Source organism: Xyrauchen texanus, chromosome 23 (genome assembly GCF_025860055.1).
Source record: "Xyrauchen texanus isolate HMW12.3.18 chromosome 23, RBS_HiC_50CHRs, whole genome shotgun sequence".
NCBI classification, from domain to species: domain Eukaryota; kingdom Metazoa; phylum Chordata; class Actinopteri; order Cypriniformes; family Catostomidae; genus Xyrauchen; species Xyrauchen texanus.
This window is the reverse complement of record NC_068298.1, coordinates 4,005,254-4,028,583: the sequence shown is the minus strand read 5'-3', so window position 1 is coordinate 4,028,583 and position 23,330 is coordinate 4,005,254. Positions and strand designations below refer to the sequence as shown.

General features: G+C 39.6%; 2 protein-coding genes across 5 annotated transcripts; both read right to left on the bottom strand.

The window, feature by feature from the left end:
- Positions 1-1,374: 1,374 nt before the first annotated feature.
- LOC127663380 (testicular haploid expressed gene protein-like) lies at positions 1,375-10,544 on the bottom strand. 2 transcript variants are annotated; one of them, XM_052154940.1, is made up of 8 exons: positions 10,475-10,544; positions 10,363-10,393; positions 10,086-10,142; positions 9,792-9,908; positions 6,131-6,358; positions 5,205-5,346; positions 3,096-3,230; positions 1,375-1,932 (listed from the first exon to the last, which is right to left on the bottom strand). In XM_052154940.1, the coding sequence occupies exons 1-8, from the start codon at positions 10,491-10,493 to the stop codon at positions 1,819-1,821; spliced, it is 843 nt and encodes a 280-aa protein (XP_052010900.1). In that variant the 5' UTR covers positions 10,494-10,544; the 3' UTR covers positions 1,375-1,818. The 2 variants fall into 2 exon arrangements, with proteins under 2 accessions (XP_052010900.1, XP_052010901.1); XM_052154941.1 differs by having other exon boundaries at positions 6,131-6,259.
- Positions 10,545-13,633: 3,089 nt separating this feature from the next.
- LOC127663382 (ADP-ribosylation factor-like protein 9) lies at positions 13,634-21,339 on the bottom strand. Of its 3 annotated transcripts, XR_007972980.1 has the most exons (5): positions 20,584-21,339; positions 19,492-19,660; positions 16,741-16,916; positions 14,462-14,823; positions 14,161-14,303 (listed from the first exon to the last, which is right to left on the bottom strand). XR_007972980.1 is itself a non-coding variant. In XM_052154944.1 (4 exons), exons 1-4 carry the CDS (start codon positions 20,776-20,778, stop codon positions 14,127-14,129), a joined length of 663 nt encoding a protein of 220 aa, XP_052010904.1. In that variant the 5' UTR covers positions 20,779-21,337; the 3' UTR covers positions 13,634-14,126. The 3 variants fall into 3 exon arrangements, 2 of the variants coding, with proteins under 2 accessions (XP_052010904.1, XP_052010903.1); XM_052154944.1 differs by lacking the exon at positions 14,462-14,823 and having other exon boundaries at positions 13,634-14,303; positions 20,638-21,337; XM_052154943.1 differs by lacking the exon at positions 14,462-14,823 and having other exon boundaries at positions 13,634-14,303; positions 20,584-21,336.
- Between the last annotated feature and the right edge of the window lie 1,991 nt (positions 21,340-23,330).

Genomic DNA, 23,330 nt, shown 5'->3' with positions numbered 1-23,330 from the left:
CGAGCAATGGGAGGGAGAGCGCCCTGGACTTGGCCACGATGGAGGATGGTACGTTTTGTTACCGTAACTCTATACTCTGTTTAAAAGCTTCACTTTATTTAGTTGACCAGCTACTGGAAAGCTTCTAAAACAACCAATTTAACTGTTACACTCGTGTAAAGTCACCATGCAACAAATGCTTTATGCAGCACAATGAGCTAGTAGCTAACAGCTAGCGGTCGTGTTATTGTTTTGGTCAGTTTGTGTCGCGTTTATGATGTCACGGCAGTAGAGGCGCCGCAACTATGATGATCAGCCTATAATCCCGCCCACATTGAAGGGCACTAAACTGCAGGGGAAATGCAAGCTCAGAGCGAGTTGAGGCATGTCGAACCATAACGTGTCATAAGTGGTGTTGCCAAAGGATCCTTTGTTTTTGTAATTCCCTTTGGTGCCACTAGGAGCACAGAAATTGCACAGTTCATTATTGCTATATTTTGTACTGCAGCATTTCCATTCTTTTTACTGTTAAAATTACTGGGATGGCAAAAAAGATTTCCCAGCTAGATTCAAACAGTAAATAATGGCTTAAAACACTATGACCATAATAAGGTGGGTAACTTGCATGAATTTATTTCATTGAAACCCTTGAAAAAAAATTATTTTGAGACTATTATTATTTTTTGGCAAAATAAATCTCAGGATGTAAACAAGCAGGGTCAAAAAAAAAAAGAAATAATAATAATGTGTTGATAGTCCAATGATATAAACAGTTGTAACACTGGTGGCCTTTTTGATTTTTATCCCAAGTGTCCCCAATCAAGTATTCAGGTGTTTTACTGAACAATTAAACTACTTATTTACATTTACATTTATGCATTTGGCAGATGCTTTTATCCAAAGCGACTTACAGAGCTCTTATTACAGGGACAATCCCCGCGGAGCAACCTGGAGTTAAGTGCCTTGCTCAAGGACACAATGGTGGTGGCTGTGGGGATCGAACCAGCAACCTTCTGATTACCAGTTATGTGCTTTAGCCCACTACGCCACCACCACATGGTCACCATTCACTTGCATTGTATGGACCTACAGAGCTGAGATATTCTTCTAAAAATCTTAACTCATGCTCCGCAAAAGAAAGAAATTCATACACATGTGGGATGGCATGAGGGTGAGTAAATGATGAGAGAATTCTCCTTTTTGGGTGAACTGTGGATGGTGCATTGCTGTGGATGGGTGTACTGGAGGATGGTGATCCATGTTTTCTGAATGCAAACATGTAAAAAATTATAAAATACTTGAACTTGCAGCAAATAATGAAAAAAAAATAGAGAAAGACTGAACATTGATGAGGAATGAATTAAACAAAGGGAGGTAAATGAAAGAGATGCGTGTTATTTTTATTACATCAAGCGAAAGTAAAAGAAAACGAGAGAAAACAACAGTGAAATCATCGGGAACTGTGCAGTCCAGCCTACAAAACATTGATCTGGAGGAGATCTATAAACCACATGCTGATTATTTTATCGTTTTTTCCTCTTTCAAAGAGATGTCTAGACAGAATGTGAGGAAGAGAGAGTCTGGACACACTTCACAAGCACAGAAACACAAAACTCAGTTTTGAGAAGTCAGGCGGGTTTTGGCAGAAGGCTAAAAATAATGTCATACTTTAATTCAGTCAAGAATCACTCCAGACGGTGATTAGGAAACCAGAAGAAATCCAAGGAGTCCAATCGGCCAGTGTGTATGACGGGGAAAAAAGCAACGGCTAAATAAAATAACTGTGTCGGAAACCTTCCCAGGGCTTCTCACACTGGACTTCTGTGGTCTCTCCTTATCTTAGGACCGCCATGCTGGTTCTCTGGGGGGGATGTAGTCTTTAGAGAGGGGTTTAGGGGTGGATAAACCTTGGATCCGAGTGCTCACGGTGGCATTTCTTGCCCCTCTAGACACCTGTAAGAGAAAACACAACCGAACCATCAAACTGAATCAGTCCATCCTTAAATCTATATACAAGGTACTACTAACTGATATGACTATTATCTGTTCTTAAAGGGACAGTTCACCCAAAAGGAAAATTCTGTCATCATTTACTCACCCTCATGCCATCCCAGATGTGACTTTCTTTCTTCTGCTGAGCACGAGTTAAGATTTTTAGAAGAATATCTCAGCTCAGTTGGTCCATATAATGCCAGTGAATGGTGACCAGAAATCTCCGAAGTTCACATAAAAGCAGCGTAAAAGTAATCCATAATACTCCAGTGGTTTAATCCATGTCTTCTGAAGCGTCATGATAGGTGCGGGTGAGAAACACATCAATATTTAAGTCTTTTTTTTACTAGAAATGTCTATATTGTGCATATCACCACCTACTGGGCTGTTGTGCAAATATGATGTATTTATTTGTTTCCTTTCCTTCATTCCTTCCTTCTTTCATTTCTTTCTCCTTCCTGCCCAGTAGGTGGTGATATGCACGGAGAATGTGAGTCGTCAAAAATACAAAAGAAGTTCTCGGCAAACTCGGCCTTCTCGTGAATGTGCATATGAGGGCTGGTTGAAAGTAGAGATTCATAGTACATTTACATTTACATTTATGCATTTGGCAGACGCTTTTATCCAAAGTGACTTACAGTGCACTTATTACAGGGACAATCCCCCCGGAGCAACCTGGATTAAGTGCTTTACTCAAGGACACAATGGTGGTGGCTGTGGGGATCGAACCAGCAACCTTCTGATTACCAGTTATGTGCTTTAGACCACTACACCACCACCAGTAAAAAGGAATATTGATCTGTTTCTCTCCCACACATATCATATCTCTTCTGAAGACATGGATTAAACCACTGGAGTCATATGGTATACTTTTATGCTGCCTTTATGTGCTTTTTGGAGCTTCGAAGTTGTGGTCATCATTCACTTGTATTGTAAGGACCAACAGAGCTGAAATATTCTTCTAAATATCTTCATCTCCATTCTGCAGATGACAGAAAGTCACACACATCTGGGATGGCATGAGGGTGAGTAAATGATGAGAGAATTTTCATTTTTGGGGTGAACTGTCCCTTTAAGGCACAAAAGAATGACCAGCAGTTTCATGGAAATTTTTCGGCCCTCACAGGTCGGATGGGACTCTCTGGTCGCCGATGGTCGTAGAAGTGTCTATTTTCTCTCAGTTTGGGAAGTGAGAGCAGCTCCAGTCTGGGCGTCATCTTGGCTGTTTTAGCTGCATAAGAGATAAACGACGGTTCATTCTAGAAGACAAACACAAAATAATGTCCTTTTACTTTACTTTTCCCAAAACACTAAATAGCATCAAGACTGCCACTGGACTGTCCGAAACACCTGTTTGTCACTAAACATGGCAAAACTTTCTGAGATCAACACGTGTAATGTCTAAAGTTAGATTTTTATTCAATTCGGGCTAATTAGCCTGATTAGGGGTAGGGTGTGCGGAATCGCAACCTGGTCTCGCCCTCCGCCCTGCCACATTCCTCCCTCGTTCTCTCAGGCCCCACCCCTTCTTTCCCTGGGGAGGGGCGTGCCTTCAGCCCCGTCTGCCAGCAGGTCATCCCTGTCTACCTGGATCAGAGGCAAGGGAAGGGAAACAAAAAAAAAATTGGCACCTACACGGCGTAATGGCGATCGTGCCAAATTAACAAAAACATTTTAAAAAGAGAGGGAAATGCCAACATGGAGCGGCATTGGAAGAGAGAGAGGAGAGAGAGAGAGAGAGAGAGAGAGAGAGAGAGAGAGAAAAAAAATGTAAATGTACTCGCCGGTTCTCCGCTACACCATAGCTTGGTCCTCGGCCACTACTCCAACCTCTAATGGACGACAGCCGCGCCTTCCCGGGCAGATTGGAGGCAGCCTTCTGGCCCCTGGTGGACGGAACGCCCCAGCGCATTCTCTGGAATCAGAAGGGGGTCTCTCCCGCTCCAGGTGGTCGGCCGGGAGCCCCTCCCCGCTCGCGTTCGACGTTCATCACCACCAGCACCTTTAGCGGCTGGTAGGGGTCTCCCCCACCCCTGGCAGCGACCCTGACCACTCCAGGCGGTCGGCTAAGAGCCCCTTCTCCATTCGTGGTCGGCGGCCGTTCGTCCGCTCTCAGGCTGCCGGGCTCCTCCGTCCCCCGGCAGATGGCCGCGGCTGCTCCGTTGGGGTGGATGGTAGCGGCGAGGACTCTACTACGGCGCATCCATCCTCCTTCCCGGGTTTCGGCACCAGTGTAAAGGGATTATTGGAAAGGAGGCGAGAACCGGCTTAACAATATAAATAATATTTTTGTTATAAACGTAACCAAAAAGTCAAACACACACACAGGTGTTGGACAGCTGTCCTTATATCTCTCTCTGTCGCACTGCCGTCTTCGGTCGGCCTTTATCCCTCTTAAGGGTTAATTATCCTGATTAGGGGCCGGGTGTGCGGAATCACGACCCGGAAACACCCTCTGCCCTGCCACAGTGATTATATAAAAACATTAAATAACTGTCCAATAAGTGAAAGGATCGTATTTGGGGTAAAAAGCCCCCCTCTTGCAGGGGCTAAAGGCCCCTATTAAACACGTTGTTGTGATTGCATGGGGCGAATAGATTTGTGATGAAAAAATGAAAGTGGGCTCACACTGACTGATCCAATTAGTTTGAACAAATATTCCATGATTCGTCATTCGCCTTAAAGTGCATTTGTATTTGGGAACCGTCAGGGTTCCTGTTGAAGAAGTTTAGAATAAGACTGTAAATAGGAACGTAAAACCAATGACGCACCTGCTGCGTTTACACAGGACCCACCTGCCTTCCGCCATCTTGGACCACAATGAAATACCCTATAATCGAAAATGTCCCAAGAAACTCAGGGATGGATTATGACTTGCAAAGACCACAGTGCCAATTCTCTCTAAGGGCCCCCCTACACCCAAAAGTTGTTGAGCGGTGGGGGGGGGGGGTCGTTGTTCATGCCCAAAAGCGTTTTCAATCAGGGGGATCACCAAGCTAGATCGTGCAGCCTTAAATCCAAGGGCACCCCCCGTGCAGTCAAGGGCCACCTTGTAGTCCCGAATGGCCCGGCTGGTCAAACCGCGTCAAACCGCATCCCTGAAGAAACTTAGCCCAAATATAACAATTGAAAATGAAGGCCATTTCAGAGGCGAGTAAGATATTGTCTTTTTAAGACTTTTTCCCCTTTGGGATAGCATGCACAATGATTACGAGTTGATGTAAAGTTCTGACCTGTCTGTTACCGGTGAAGTTGGGGTGGTTGGTTTTGGGGTTGGCCAACTGAAGGATCCGGGGGGAAATGATTGCATTCCTCACACAGGGACTCAAGTGCCAAATTGGACAGTCATACTCACACAACTCTGAGTGCGAAGAACTGCAGAAATACATGCATTTATAATTTACTTTTATTTCTAGCATAAAACATCCAAATATCTGCAAATCATGAACGGCTGGTTTTATAAAAATCAAGACTAAAATCCACAGAAGATGCATCTTAGATGATTTATTCCCTCTTGGAATGTTTTTGAAGCTGGAATTGCCATAAATACAAGCTGCAGTATAACATGAAGACTTCGCAAATGATATTACACAACAGCTTACACACACACACACACACACACACACACACACACACACACACACACACACACACACGAGAGACACACACACACACACATACACACAGACACACACACACACACACAAACACACAGACAGACAGATACACACACACACACACACACTCACACCCACACACACTCACTCACACACAGACACAAACACACAAACACACACAGTCACACACACACAGAAACAGACACACACACACACACACACACTCACAGACACACACACACACACACACAAACAGAGACACACAAACACACATAGACACACACACACACATACACACACAGACACACACACACAGACAGACACACACACACACACACACACACATACACACACAGACACACACACACAGACAGACACACACACACAGACTCAGTACTACTGAAAAAAGCAGCTGTTGAATTCTTGGCTTCCTCCTTAGCTGGTGCTAATTTTAATTCTGGGACCATCTGAGATTTCTCATGAATATGCGCTTGTGTAGGTCCAGATTAGTCAAGGTCAGGTTCCCCCACGTGACCTCTTACCTCACTTCCTGGGAGCTTCGAACTCTGGTTTTGGGAGTCGCTAGACGGACGATGTTCTCGTACTGCGCTATGTGGGAGGAACGCCGGGGAATCTTCTTCATCATTCTCCACTCCTCCTCTTCCTCTTTCCTACAGGAAGATGCGAAGGGGATGTCTGACATCTGAGAGAAAATCTCTTGGACAGTAGCACTAGGTGCAGTGGCAGTGGTGGGGTAGAGGGGGTGTGGCCTAAAAAAAAAACATGTGCCCAGATATGACCTCTGACTATTTATGCTAATTACAGCCAGATTTCTAAGTACAGTTTTTAATAAGGGCAATGTTATGCTCCCTGGATGAGAACAGGGCTGGAAACAGTCAGACATCAGTCATGCAGATGTGCACTCACAGGAAATGCATAAACCGTGTGCCAGCCATTGAACACTGTTGGAATTAAAGGGACAGTACATCCAAAAATCATTTTCTCACCCTCATGCCATCCCAGATGTGTGTGAATTTCTTTCATCTGCTGAACACAAACAAAGTTAGTGGAATATCTCAGATAGGTCCATACAATGCAAGTGAATGGTGACCAGACATTTGAAGCTCCAAAAAGCACATAAATGTAGCATAAAAGTAATCCATAACACTCCAGTGGTTAAATCCATGTCTTCAGAGGCAGGCAGGGGTGAACATAGGGAGAACGGAGAATTTTCCCGAAGGCAATTATATTTAAATTACAAGTACCATAAAAGTACTTGTCCCCAAGGTCATGTTTCGATGTTCGGGGCTCTATTTTGAGTTTTAAGGTACATTTCTCCCTCATTTTAAATGCAATAATGTATACCTCAATATCCCACTTTACATGGATGACATAACTCAATTAAATTTCAAATAAATATTATTTATAATATGATGTAAATAGTTGTCCCCTGGAGTCACTGCACTATTGTTATCGCTTAACAAAACCCCTTATTTGGGAAAACAATATCCAGATTTTGACATCACTTACTAAATCCTGCATCCTACTTGCTGAAGTTCAATCAAGAAAGGCACATTTTAAGTTTTCTGTCCCTTTTCAATTATGAGAAATGTCCTCATTTGTTCCATGATTTCATTTGAGGCTTTTAGATGATGTCAAAAAATATAATACAGATGGATTAAATGACATGATCTTACAGCATGATTAGCAACAGTTGGTTTGAGGTACTGCAACTGCCAGTAACACCAGTGACAGCTTTGTGTGAATAAGCTTTAATAAAAGCTGTTCATGTAGTTATTATGCATAAAATTGTACCGTACTATATTTGGCCAAACATGGTATAGAAGTGCTTCTGGCAAGATCTAGAGATGACGCAGTGGCGGATTTAGGCATAGACGACATGGGCAATTGCCCAGGGCGGCATCTTGCGGGGGGTGATTGGGTGCGGCACAAGGTGGCATGTCATATTTGACATATAACTGATTTTAAATGAATTCAAGAGTAAGGATATTAAGGATTGTATCTTTCTATTTTTGACTGTCTTTCAATATTTTTATACTTGCAGCAAAGATATGATGGTGCAAAAGACAATCACAATTTTCACAAACATAATTTAAATTAGTTAATCATGATCATGTATTACTCATGATTAACTAATGCACAGTATTAACTAACTCAGTATTATCTGTGCATTAGTTAATCATGAGTCATTAACTCATTATTATCTGTGCATTAGTTAATCATGAGTCATTAACTCATTATTATCTGTGCATTAGTTAATCATGAGTCATTAAATCATTATTATCTGTGCCTTAGTTAATCATTAATTAATGGCTTAGTTAATCATGAGTCATACATTAACTCATTATTATCTGTGCATTAGTTAATCATTAATTAATGGCTTAGTTATTCATGATTCATACATTAACTCATTATTATCTGTGCATTAGTTAAGCATTAATTAATGGCTTAGTTATTCATGAGTCATACATTAACTCATTATTATCTGTGCATTAGTTAATCATTAATTAATGGCTTAGTTATTCATGAGTCATACATTAACTCATTGTTATCTGTGCATTAGTTATTCATGAGTCATACATTAACTCATTATTATCTGTGCATTAGTTAATAATTAATTAATGGCTTAGTTAATCATGAGTCATTAACTCATTATTATCTGTGCATTAGTTAATCATGAGTCATACATTAACTCATTATTATCTGTGAATTAGTTAATCATTAATTAATGGCTTAGTTAATCATGAGTCATACATTAACTCATTATTATCTGTGCATTAGTTAATCATGAGTCATACATTAACTCATTATTATCTGTGCATTAGTTAATCATTAATTAATGGCTTAATCACGAGTCATGCATTAACTCATTATTATCTGTGCATTAGTTAATCACGAGTCATACATTAACTCATTATTATCTGTGCATTAGTTAATCACGAGTCATACATTAACTCATTATTATTTGAGCATTAGTTAATCATGAGTCATACATTAACTCAGTATTATCTGTGCATTAGTTAATCACGAGTCATACATTAACTCATTATTATCTGAGCATTAGTTAATCATGAGTCATACATTAACTCATTATTATCTGTGAATTAGTTAATCATTAATTAATGGCTTAGTTAATCACAAGTCATACATTAACTCATTATTATCTGTGCATTAGTTAATCATGAGTCATACATTAACTCATTATTATCTGTGCATTAGTTAATCATGAGTCATACATTAACTCATTATTATCTGTGCATTAGTTAATCATGAGTCATATATTAACTCATTATTATCTGTGCATTAGTTAATCATGAGTCATACATTAACTAATTATTATCTGTGCAGTAGTTAAGCATTAATTAATGCATATTAATGCACCCGTATTGTAAAGTGTTACCACAAAATTTATCTTCAGGCATTTTGCTACCCCAAATGTGACAGTTTCTGTAGAATGACCCAAAAACAAAAGAAGAACTCTTAGTAGGAAGGACTGCTTGAATGTGGAGATTTATCAACTTAAATATTCATCTGTTTCTCTCCCACACTTATCATATTTCTTCTGAAGACATGGATTAAACCCCTGGAGTCGTATGGATTACTTTTATACTGCATTTATGTGCTTTTTGGAGCTTTACATTTGCATTGTATGTACCAACAGAGCTGAGATGTTCTAAAAATCTTTGTGTTCTGCAAAAGAAAGTCACACATCTGGAATATCACGAGTGTGAGTCAAGGATGAAAGAACTTTCCTTTTTGGGTGAACTGTCCCTTTAAGAGATGGAAAGAGAGAGGGAAATTTGATTTAGGGATATTTTGCATAAATGTGCATGTGATAATGATCATATTAATCATCTTACATACAACGTGTTCCTCCGAGACCACAATTGAAAATGTTCAACTTAAATTATAAGTCAACTTAAGAAGAATAAACAGTATTGGCTGTCATCACATGTCTGTTTCTGTACACTGACCTCAACTTCTCATTCATTATTAACCTAAATGTTCCCTTGAATCCCTTCATACCTGCTGAAGCAGCTGAACCTGAGCTCACATAACTGCTTTCATTCAACATATACACTTCAGCAGCAATTAATAAATAATATGGATGTTTTGTGCAATCATTGACAGTCGTAGCCATTGTAGCCTGTTTGGAGGACTCTGTCTTAATACAGCATGTACCTGAGCTGAGTGTCTTGTTTGTGCTGGGCCAGAGCTTTTATTCTGGAGCTCGGAACAGCTCGCAGTGCAGAGCGGGAGACGGGCCAAATTGAGTCCTGGTTTCCCCATGTCAATGCCCTGAAGCCCAGAACACAAGCAGAACAGAAAGGTCAAAAAAGGGCACAGGCCGTGGAGGATGAAACGTAAATGTGCCTGTTTTGTATTTTTTTTTTGAAAATGCATTCATTACCATACATGAAAAGTTAATGGATGAAGTTTATATTTAAATTAAATTACACAGAAAAAGCAAGTTACCAGGGTGTTGTGGCCCAAACTGTCTTAGAGTTCCTGGGTTGAGCTAGAAATGCATTCCTACAATCAAAAATGCAAATGATAAAGAAATTAATAGAAAATGTTTTTCTCTTTACATGCACTTTATATCAGAAGTTGAATCTGAAAAATATCCTTTTATGATTGTTTAAATTTCAACATAAAAACAAGATGTCGATAAAAATACCCATAAACATGTTTTGCATCAACTACCCTAATAAAATATGTCTCTATCAAAACTGTAAGTGATATATTTACATACCTGTTCCATTGGGAGGCATGCAATTCAGAACCTTTCAAGAATAAAAAATACATATATTGCAAACCATCTTTAAATGAAAAAACAAGGATTTTCTTTAAAAGGCCGATATTACCTGTGCTAACCGAGTCCATTCTGTCCAGGTACAGACCTCCTCGGCCCAAAGAAATCACAATAGAAACCAGCTGTTGCTAAGGAAGCTGTAAATATAGCAACAGGTGTCACATGGTCCTGCAGCTTCATCAAAAAGCTGAAGCCTATGGAAGGCCATTTTATCTTGTATGTTCCCAGCGTTACTCGTCATAATGGCATTCCAGTTACAGAGCTGCACTGTAAAAAATGTCAGTCATTTGAACAGTAAAAGACTGTAAAAATGCTACAGAAATAAAATGTTAATTGATTAACAAATCTTAACTGTAAAATCTACAGTAAAATTTTTTAAATATATTTTAAAAGGCAATACAGTAGTTTTTACAATAAAATTATGCAAAAATGAAATAATTTAAATGTAAAAAGTAAGATTTTCCTGTATAATTAATGGTAAACAGAACTAGAGAGTACACATACTTTTTTTACAGTAAATTATTGTTAAAATTACAGTAAAAAACAGTAATCGGGCGTTCCCAGAATCCCCTGCGTGACCCATTACATTTCATCATATTTTATGGGAATAGTTGTTTCATCATATTTTTAATATCAGTTACGTACACTGTGTTCATTTTGGGTGTTCTGTGTTATATTTGATGTAATTTAGTTTATTAGCATTATTTAAATCTCACATGTGTTACCATGATGGTGTTTAGTGTTTGTGTGTCTCTACATGTTTATTGGTCATTATTCCTAGAAGAGCCGCTTCCAGGAACTCTGTGTCATCATGTGTCCTTCTGTAGTTACTATGGTGATTAACAAATACCTCATAAAGTAAACAACAGATTTTTACAGATTCAGGGGCCGGTTGCATAAACATAGCCATTAATTTAAGACTGCATCTAACAATTAGTTTGACTAGCTAAAGACGCCATAGAAAGCCTGTTGCATAAAACAAGCTCACAGTTGTCTTTAGTAAGACAGTCTAATTTGCATTGCATTGTGGGAAAAATAAGACACTGAACAGCTTAGAAAAAATGGCCGACAGTGGACGCTCAATACATTTCTTATTCGCTGAGAATATTTGCTTATTAGAGGACTACAATGCTTCAAAATGTATTTTAATAAACACATTTAGTGATTTAACCCAAATAATTAAAAACAACATTTTGTTTCCATTTTTGAAGTCAAAGTCTTCAACCAAGTCTCAACTCAAGCCCCTTCCAGCTGACAGTTATTTTCAATGGCAAAATGGAATGTAAACAAAAGTTAGCCTGAGGTGTGCGGTCTTACATTTTGGTCTTTAATTAGACTGATTTAAGTTTTTATGCAACTGACTGAAAAAATGAAGACCAACATTTTAGACGACTAACTAGTAAGACTAGTCTAAAACAGTTTTAAGCAGCCGGCCCCAGAAGGCATGTTTATGGATTTTTTTTTTTTTACAGTGCCAGCGTGTAAATTACAACCATTTTAAACTGTAAAATGTGGTTGTGCTGTAAAGTGGTTCGCATTTTAACTGTATTTTTTACATAATTATTCTGGCATCCACAGCTGCCAGATTTGTTTTTTACAGTGTGTATAATTAATTTTTTTACAAGTCAGAAGTCCAATTAGAGAGCTTTTCAATTAAATGTTTACTTGTAGGATTTTCAATTAAAGAGCTCTCTAACTTAATTTTTACTTGGAAGAATTTGAATTAGCGAGCTTTACAGTTGGATATTTACTAGTAAAAAATTTGCGGTAAATGTATGTTTAATTGCAGAGCTCTGTAATCGAATTACAAAGGGGGCTGGCAAAATTAATCACGAATATATATCTATATTGTACATTTATTAAAAGCATTATATCAAACACACATAAACCCCGTCATCTTGTTCTCCCCATTAAATAATAATAATAATAATACTAATAAAACGCAACAATTTGTCTTTCTACTGATTTGTGATTACACCTTTGCACCATTAACCATGTGTGAATATTTGACTGGTAAAAACACATTTAAACTCATACAGTATAGAAATTTGGTATTTATTGTGATGTCATTTATTTGAGCATATTATAATAATATATTCTTATATTGTATAATAGCAAATGTTGCTTGTTTTTTTTGTTTTTATTTTCGCTCTTAAATAATTTTCAAGAGTATGCAGGGGAATTAATATATAGCAATTATATTATAACATTCAATGTATATCCAAGGATATACAGTACTGTGTCAGTCTTTTTAAAGGTGGTTCACAAAAGCATTTGTCTTAAGATGGTTCTTTATATCTTCAGCTTTAGTGTGTCAATAGGAAATATAAATGTTAGACTCACAAACATTACTTTTGCGAATAGAAGAGATTAGAAGAACAGAGAGCCCTGCAACAGATGGCATGACCCCCACAGACCCCCCACTGAACATTGAGTCACTCTAAGATAACAGAAGTAATTAAGACAGCCGAAATAGATAGAAGAACTGTGGAGAATTCTCTAAGAAGCTTGGGACATCCCGTTTGCCAACAACCAAGAAAAACTGTGTCCAGGTGTATCTAGGAGAATCGGTGCAAATGTGGTCACATCAAATATTGATTTAGCTTTTGTATGTTTACTGGACTTTGCATGACATTAAGTGATAAATGAAAACTGTTTGTCATTATTATTATTTTAAGAAATCATCACTATGCAACATTTTTCACCGGTGCCAAAAACTTTTGCACAGTTCTGCATATACAGCATGTGCAAGTTGTCATCTCGATATTACAGTAACGCCGACACAATGTGAATGCAATTAATACGATATCTTAATAAGCGTTTACAAATATTTAATGATAATATCGAACCATGCCACACACGGCTTTTATTTACAAATATAGCCTACCTCAGACGGGATTTGAAATCTAAAGTAAACAAGTGTTTACTAATAAGAATACAATTGTAGAGCTGTTATTGCATACTAGCATAAATGTGAAGAGTTTTCTCTAATTGAAATATTACCAGTAAAAATCCAATTATGAGGAGCAACACTGGGAACATTAAAAGCTAAATCGGCTTGCCATAGAAACAGCCATTGAATAACCATGCTGGGTAAGATTAACAACACAGGACATAAGATAATAGATAGTTACAGATATAAAAATGATGTTATGGATGCTACAAATACTGTGTTATACTGTGACAAACCCTCAGAAAAAATATTCAGTTACTTCAATATTTATTAGTTATCAAAATAGACAAAATACACCAAATATTTACGTGGCATTTTAAAGCCACAAATCTGATGTCAAGTGGAAATTAATTGCAGTACAGCCAAGTTAAACAAGCATGAGATCATCTAGCAAATACATAACACAAATACTTAAATAAGTCTTTATACATCTCATAATACACTATCAAAACAGCAGCAGCAATTAACTAATATACATCTTTATCTTTGGCATCTTTTCCAAAATGCTCATTTTCCCCCAAAATCTCAATTAAAGAGATGATAACAATTTGATCTCATTAACCCATTTAACTTTCTTTTATAAGAACTACATAAATCCCTTTAACTCTACAAAAACACGGACTTTTGTTGCCATTCTTTGGTGATCTCAAAGCCCTGAACGTTTTCGGGACATTCGGGGTTAAGTAGTGCCACGGAAACCAAAGGAAGACTTCTTTAAAGACACTCCTGAGTCTCAGCAAATGAAAGTGAGTCAATTATTTGACATCATCTCTATGATGAGGTCATGGGCATCTCGTACTCCGGCGTTGGCCGCGGACTTTCCCTTCTTCACTTGAGTACCGACGACGCTGAGACGGTGCCCGTCGCCAACTTTACCCAAATCCAGCGCCTCGTAAAGATCTGTGATGCCTCGAGCTCCGGGTACGTCCTGTGTGTGAGAGAGAAAAACAAATTTAAGACCTTGGAATTGAGAATTGTTTTCAGTATTTGTCCCAAAACGCACTCTGCGCAAATACAGGAATGCATACGCTTCTGGATCCACAAGGCCCCCCTTTCCCTGGGGAGGGACATGCCATTTAAACTTACTCGCTGGTTCTCCTATACGCCGTAGCTTGGTCCTCGTCCACTCCTCCACCCTCTAATGGACGACAGCTGTGACTCCCCGGGCGGATCGAAGGCAGTCTTCCGGCCCGGGGAGGTGGACAGTAGGGGTCTCCCCCACCCCTGGCAGCGGTAACCGCTCCAGGCGGTTGGTTGGGAGCCCCTCCTCCCCTCACGGTCGGCGGCCGTTCCTCCGCTTCCAGGCGGCCGGACTCCGCCGGATGGCCGTGGCTGCTCCTTTGGGGTGGATGGTAGCGGTGAGAACTCCACTACGGCGCATCCCTCCTCCTTCCCGGGTTTCGGCACCAGTGTAAGGAGGTTAAGGGAAAGGAGGCGGCGAGAACCGGCTTGAAAATATAAATAATAGTTTAATATAAAACTGAACCAAAAAGACAAACACACACACACACACACACACACACACACACACACACAACACACACACACACACACACACACACACACACACACACACACACACACACACACACACACACACACACACACAGGTGTCGGACAGCTGTCCGTAACTCTCTCTCTGTCCCACTGCAGTCTCCAGTCGGACTTTATCCCTCTCGGAGGCTTGATTAGAGGCGGGTGTGGAATCACAATTCGGCCCCGCCCTCCGCCCTGCTACAGTTACATTGTTAGGACAGAAACGTACTTAAGCAGATGTGAACACTTGGCCAACGCGCTAAGTTTATATAACGCATGGTCTTGTGTTACAGTGGCGGTGACAAACCTCAGTACTCAAGGGGGCGATAGAGTTACCATGAAATGTCTGTGCGATTAAACTGGATGTGTTATTATTCAGGTAATACACTATAAATATACAGACTTTAACTTACTTGCTCAGCAATATTCCATTTGAAGCATTGCTCCGCCATGACTGTAGAGAAAATTCACCATAGAAGTGGACAGTTTACACTAATGTCCACTATAGAGCCCTTTGTGGCAACACTGGGAATGCAACGCATACTTGCGTTGTGTTATGCCTAGACATCTGGTTACCATTTTAAACATTCGGGTATCTGCATGGTTTCACGAACGTTTATTCAGTTTTTCGCCAGGAGTCAGGACGTAGTTTTAAAGAATGTTTACTGCAACGGAATTTGCCTTGCGTGTGATGACATTACATAGTCCGCTAGTTCGATTCCCAGGGTGTGCTGAGTGACTCTAGCCAGGTCTCCTAAGCAACCAAACTGACCCGGTTGCTAGGGAGGGTAGAGTCACATGGGGTAACCTCCTCGTGGTCGCTATAATGTGGTTCGTTCTCTGTGGGGCGTGTGGTGAGTGGATGCGGCGGACAAATGCGTGAAGCCTCCACACGCGCTATGTCTCCTTATCACGTGGCTTGTTGAGCGCATTGCCACGATGCGTGGATTGATGATCTCAGACGTGGAGGCAGCTGGGGTTCGTCCTCCGCCACCCGGATTGAGGCGAGTCACTACGCCACCACGAGGACTTAAAAGCACATTGGGAATTGGGAGAAAAAGGAAATAAATAAAACATTACATAGTAAAACAGCGCAGAAGCACACAAAAGCACGTTTGAACAGCCCCTAACTCGCCCTATACTTGACAAAACTGACCCAAACCTGGCCAAAAACTCCTCGAGTTCGGGTGGGGTTGAAGCCCTTTAATGCACGTGCAGAATAGCCAAATAGTTATTTTGGTCTTCGAATCGTTGCACGCCTGAATTTTGACTATCGGTGCAAAATCCTAGTTATGACTTGCGTTCTCATACATTTCGTAACGCAATAATGTACGAAATCAAGGTTGTGTAGCCAGAAGCATCTGCGTTCATGTGCTTACATAATGTATGTTTCAGCTGTTAGCTTTGCCACAAGAGGCACTATAGGATAAAAAAAAAGCTTAGACATGACATTGTTCTCTTTCAGGTCAGTTTTAGATAGGTACTTGACACATTTAATGGCACATTTGAAGGTTTGCTATAATAAACCTCAAGAACACAATGCATACAAGAATGCATGCTTAGTATGTACAATGTGACTGCACGCTTGTGATGAATGTTAGCAAACCTCTTGCGTTTGTGTACTTGCGAATGATAGATTGGAACTGAATGTCTTAAAAAGAAAGGAAATAGGGTAAAGAGAATTCTCCCTGAAACTAACAGCTCAACAAGAAAAGCAGCACAGTCTCGGCTTGTCCATCTCCTGTTTGACCAGACAGATGGTCCTGACACGCGCTCAGACAGAACGTGCTGAGAGGGGATTAGAGAGCATGTGCGAAATACATTCTCACCTGTTTGTTGGCGAGCAGCACCAAGGGCAGGCAGGGGTCAGAAGACAGGAGCTGATGTAAGAGACGTTTAGCCAGAGGGAATCGGTCGGCGTCAGTCGAGTCCACCACATACACCATCACACGTGCTTTACACAGGTACATGAGCCAGTAATCACGCAGCTTCTCTGAGCCTCCAACTGCAAGACACAAACACAAAGGACTGTTAGACGGTTCGCTTAATGCAACAATCAAAAAAATGATAAAATATATAAAATACCATGGTCTTACCATGCATTTTTGACATGGTAAAATCATGTTTTTTGCACATATACCACAGTCCTACCATAGTTTTTTGGAATGTAATATGATAATACCATGGATTTTTGGAATTTACCATGGTGATACCATTTTCACACATGTGCATTGATACTACCATGGTTCTGGACATGTACCATGGTAATATACCATAGTGTTTTGGAAAGTAGCATGTACCATCATGGTTTTTGGCCATGTACAATCATTTTTGGACATGTGCCATGATAATCCCATATTTTTTTGTAAAGTACCATGGTATTACCATATGGCTTTTTTTGTGCCATAGTAACATCATGGATTTTGGACATCTACCATGGTAATACCATGGTTTAGGAATGCACCTTGGTAATACCATAGATTCTGGACAAGTTTTATGGTAATACCATAGTTTTTTGGAAAGTACCATTGTATTATCATAGGTTTTTGAAATGTGCCATGATAACGATGCATTTTGGACATGTACCATAGTTTCTGAAAACTGCCATGTTACTACCATGATTTTGTTAAATGTACCGTGGTAATACCATGTTTTTTTTTGTGGAACTTACCATGGTGATGCAATGGGTTTGGAATGTACCTTGGTAATACTATGGATTTTGGACATGTACCATTGTTTTTTGAATCTGCAATTGTCATACCATAGTTTATTATTATTATTTTTTATATGTATCACGGTAATAGCAAGGTTTTTTGGAACTTACCATGGTACCATTGTTTTCGGACATGTGCATTGATACTACCATGGTTCTGGACATGTACCATGGTAATATACCATAGTGTTTTGGAAAGTAGCATGGTACCATCATGGTTTTTGGCAATGTACAATCATTTCTGGACATGTGCTATGGTAATCCCATATTTTTTTTGTAAAGTACCATGGTATTACCATAGGGCTTTTTTTGAGCCATGGTAACATCATGAATTTTGCACATTTACCATGGTAGTACTATGGTTTAGGAATGCACCTTGGTAATACCGTGGATTCTAGACATGTTTTATGGCAATACCATAGTTTTTTGGAAAGTACCTTTGTATCATCATGGTGTTATGACATGTACAATTTTTTTGGACATTTGCCATGGTAATACCATATTTTTTGTAAAGTACCATAGTATTATCATACGTTTTTGAAATGTGCCATGGTGACGATGCATTTTGGACAAATACCATGGTAATATATGGTTTTTGGCCATGTACAATCATTTTTGGACACGTGCCATGGTAATCCCATATTTTTTTGGTAAACTACCATGCCATGGTTTAGGAATGCACCTTGGTAATACCATGAATTCTGGACATCTACCACCATTTTTGGACATCTACCATGGTAATACCATGGTTTAGGAATGCACCTTGGCAATACCATAGTTTTTTGGAAAGTACCATTGTATCATCATGGTTTTTGGACATGTACCATTGTTTTTTGGACATTTGCCATGGTAATACCATATTTTTTGTAAAGTACCATAGTATTATCATAGGTTTTTTAAATGTGCCATCGTTTTTGGAAACTGCCATGTTACTACCATGATTTTGTTAAATGTACCGTGGTAATACCATGTTTTTTTTTGGAACTTACCATGGTGATGCAATGGGTTTGGAATGCACCTTGGTAATAATATGGATTTTGGACCATTGTTTTTTGAATCTGTATTTGTCATACCATAGTTTATTATTATTATTTTTTAAACGTATCATGGTAATAGCAAGGTTTTTTTGGAACTTACCATGGTGATACCATTGTTTTCGGACATGTGCATTGATACTACCATGGTTTTGGACATGCACCATGGTAATATACCATAGTGTTTTGGAAAGTAGCATGGCACCATCATGGTTTTTGGTCATATACAATCATTTTTGGACATGTGCCATGGTAATCCCATATTTTTTTGGTAAACTACCATGCCATGGTTTAGGAATGCACCTTGGTAATACCATGAATTTTGGACATCTACCACCATTTTTGGACATGCACCATGGTAATATACCATAGTGTTTTGGAAAGTAGCATGGTACCATCATGGTTTTTGGTCATATACAATCATTTTTGGACATGTGCCATGGTAATACCATGGATTTTGGACATCTACCACCATTTTTGGACATGTACCATGTTACTACCATAGTTATATATTTTTTAAATGTACCATGGTAGTATCATGTTTTTTTTAGTAACTTACAAAGGTGATACCATTGTTTTTGGACAATTGTTTTGATACTAGCATGGGATTGGAATGTACCGTGGTAATACAGTGCATTTTTGGAAAGTACCATAATGTTTTTTTGGATATGTGCCGTGGTAATAGTATGGTATTCTTTGAAGTACCTTTGAGAACCATGCTCTGTGAATATGGTAATGGTACAGATGCATGGTATTACCTAAATACATACATATACAGACATTAAAAGGTGAACATGTATGTGTTTTCAAAGGTGAAGATGAGACGAATTTACTCTCTAGAAACTCGATCTGAAGCGCTTCCTTGTTTATGGAGACTGCGTTGAAGCCCTGAGTCGGACTCGTGTCCTGTTCCAGGCTGCCCGTGGCAAAACAGTGAAGTAAACTGGTCTTTCCGGCCCCGTCCAGGCCCAAAACCAGCACCTGAGTCCCTGCAGACCTGGGCTGAGAACATGCAAAGACAAGGACAGTATGAAGCCGTTCTGACTCTTGATTCTCAGAGCATGACCTCTGGCTGCTTTACTGCAGAATTCACAGCATGAGGTCAGTGAGAGTAAAGCGGCTTCACAGGATGAGGCAGATTAAACTACAGGAGGTCCATATATTAAAATTAAAAACAGTTTACCATTGCATTAGATCAAACAGCTTGTTCTATAAACCAAACCACTGCATGCACATTTTATGAGATTTTTGTGTGTGAGGGTAGCACTTTGTTATAATTAACCAACAAGAGTTGACAGCTCTTTATATTGACTTTTATTAAGTAATTAAACATCATACAAAATATACATAAAAGCTCAGTTGCTCATCCATATACTACAATAATATGTTAAACATATGTTTCAGAACATATGAATCAGTTGCATATTTCTCATTATATGCATGTACTTTAAGAGCCTGTTAAGCGTTAAATACTGCAATTATGTTTATTAAGATATTATCAAATATGTACCAAAGCTGCATTATATTTCGAACTATTTGCATGCACTTTTATTAATTTATATTAATTCTCAATAAATATATGAATCAAAGTTACATAACATTCCTATTTGCATGCACTTTAAGGATATGTCAAGCAGCCTACACAGTAATAAATTGTATTATTGAATATCAATATATTGCATGATTTTAACTATTGATATATTCGTTAATAAACAATGTTATTAACAATAACAACCCTCCATGTGAGAAGGAGTAACAACTGTTGCTACAGCACACTTGACTGACATTTTATTTCTGCTGTGCATTGGATTGAGGCCTCTCGTGCAACACAAAACACTGCAATAAATGCATATCTATGCTAGCAAAAAACTGAATAAACAACAACAACAACAACAACAACAACAACAACAACAACAACAACAAACCTCTGATATAATGGGCGGCTTTAATGCATTTTTGGTTCTGGTCGATTTACGCACTTGTTCTTGTTTGCGTTCGTCCTCTTTCCCTCTTTTCTTGGGTTCTTGTGTTTTGTGCATCAGATAGCACACAGCGCACGCGACTCCTCCCGTCAGCGCGAGCGCGGCGCCCAGCAACCCGATCTCGCGCACACCTGGCATTTGTAAACTTAATTTAAGCCTCAAAATAAACGTCAACTAAAATGCAAAGAAATTAAATACTTTTTTCACATGCACACGAGCATGGTGCGCCACAGAAAGGCCTCCGTGCGGCTCCGCGAGTGGATTAAAAACTCTTGCTGTGGATTTTTCCGGGAAGACGAAGAAGCAATGCGCGCGAGGAAGAGAATCACTGACGCAAATGTATTAAGAGCAATAAATAAAGGGGTTGTCAATTTCGTTGTCAACGATCGATCGTCCCTGCCAATAGAAATGTGAAAAAGTGTTTGATCGAAGCTGTTGCGTTTCCTGGAGATCAACAACAAAAGCGTTGAATGTTCTCGTGAGATCACGAGATAATCGCAACAAGTCGCGAGAGATTTAGATCTTTAGTGCATTAGCGGGGAACAGGGAGCTCAAATAACCCGCTTAAGTAAATAACCAACTTGCTCTGAGAGTCAGTCTTATTTAATAGTTATTATACGAATGTGCCTTCGTTGGTGAAATGTTTGATTCGCCCTCTGTTGGAAAAATATATCACTAACAATCCCAGCTGTACAGAAATGAAAGACAACATGCTGTGTTCTCCACCCATCTCACTGTTGTGGGGAAAATGTGTTTCTTGGTTTTACAGACTGTCTTAAACCTTAGAGACCCACTGTAGCAGAATTATAATGCTTGTTTAAAGCAATTAAATTATACATCTTCTTATTAGAAATTATAAATACGCATAACAGTAGTTGATGCACTGTTACGGTTTGGAGGGAAATGTGTGTCATAGCAGTCTACAGTGAATACAGAAATCAATATTTGGTGGAATAACCCTGATTTGTCTTGGCATGCCCTCTATAAGTCATTCACATTGCTGTTGGGCGACTTTATGCCACTCCTGGTGCAAAAATTCAAGCATCTCGGCTTTGTTTGATGGCTTGTGGCCATCAGTTTTCCTCTTGTTCACATTCCACGTTATCAATGGAGTTCAGGTCTGGAGATTGGGCTGGCCATGACAGGGTCTTGATCCGGTGGTCCTCCATCCACATCTTGATTGACCAGGCTGTGTGGCATGGAGCATTGTTCTGCTAGAAAACCAATCCTCAGAGTTGGGGAACATTGTCAGAGCAGAAGGAAGCAAGTTTACTTCCAGGATAACCTTGTACGTCGCTTAATTCTTGCATCCTTCACAGAGGCGAATCTGCCCGATTCCAGCCTTGCTGAAGCACCCCCAGATCATCATCCAGATCCAAATTGCACAGTGGGTGCAAGACACTGTGGCTTGAAGGTCTCTCCAGGTCTCTGTCTAACGACCAGGTGGATGATCGGTGATGATCTGGGGGTGCTTCAGCCCAATTTCCAGACCTGAACCCCATTGAAAACCTCTGGAATGTGATCAAAAGGAAGATGGATGGCCACCCAACTAATCTTTTGTGCCAGGAGTGGCATAAAGTCACCCAACAGCTATGTGAATGACTGGTGAGGCACACTTGCTCTCTACAAGCCCTCAAAAGTGAAGCCAAAACGTCTCGATCGCCCCCCGGTGACTGGTCCTAGTATAGGTCATAAACCCCGCCTCCCCATGTTATTCAACGGGACGTGAGACCAACTAAACAATTAAACTACCCTTCACATATCTTTTTTCCAAAGATAGTTTCTGTCATTTACTGTCGTTTCTATCACGTTGATGTCATTTCAAGTGTTTGTTTTCAAAATAAGTTTGTTTTTAGTTATTTGATGCTATAAAAACGGTGCTGTGACATCATGATTGAGCTGTGATTGACAGGTTCTCTGAGCGAAGTAGTCACTGAAGCACCAACTGACTTTTTTTCGGGATTTTCGGAGGACTGAGGAGATTGGAGCTTTAAATTTAATATCTAAATTTCTATAATTAATTACTTCACACCGTCATAAGTCAAAAGTCAAAAGTGCAGGGGTGTGTGCTTGCGATTGATTCAGCGAGAGTGAGGGCGGGGCCTTGATTTCGCGGCTTTACTTCCTGCTCACTACTGCGCAGGTCTGGTCCCGAAATCGCAACTGCGCAGACTCAAGTCCCAAGATGTCAGCGCCATATCGGGACACTGGCGGCTTCAGTTCTCACCAATGGAAAAGAGCGAAGGGGCGTCGGCCATCTTTTTTTACAGTCTATGGTAGAGAGCATGCCAAGACGCATGCATTTTTGGAGCCCTCAAGCGTCCCATGGAGGAATAGATTCCTGAAACAACGTTCTACTGCTTTAACAACCAATACTGGCATTTATCTAAATAATTAGGATAATATATATATATAGTGACAGATCTTTAAGAGTTTTAATAATACATTAAGATAAAAAGGAGACACTCAATTTCAGGAAACTCTTTATTAAGACATAACACTGGTGATCTGCTTCAGGTCTTCTGACTGTGGAGATTAGTCTCAAAATCATAATTCGACTTGAGCTTTATTTAGAAATGTAAAAGATAAATCTCTCAACTTAGCATAAACGGCCTGCATTGTTCTCAGATGATGCTTGACATTCAAAGCATCCATTTATCAAGCAAGGAAAAACTGAAAAATCATCTAGA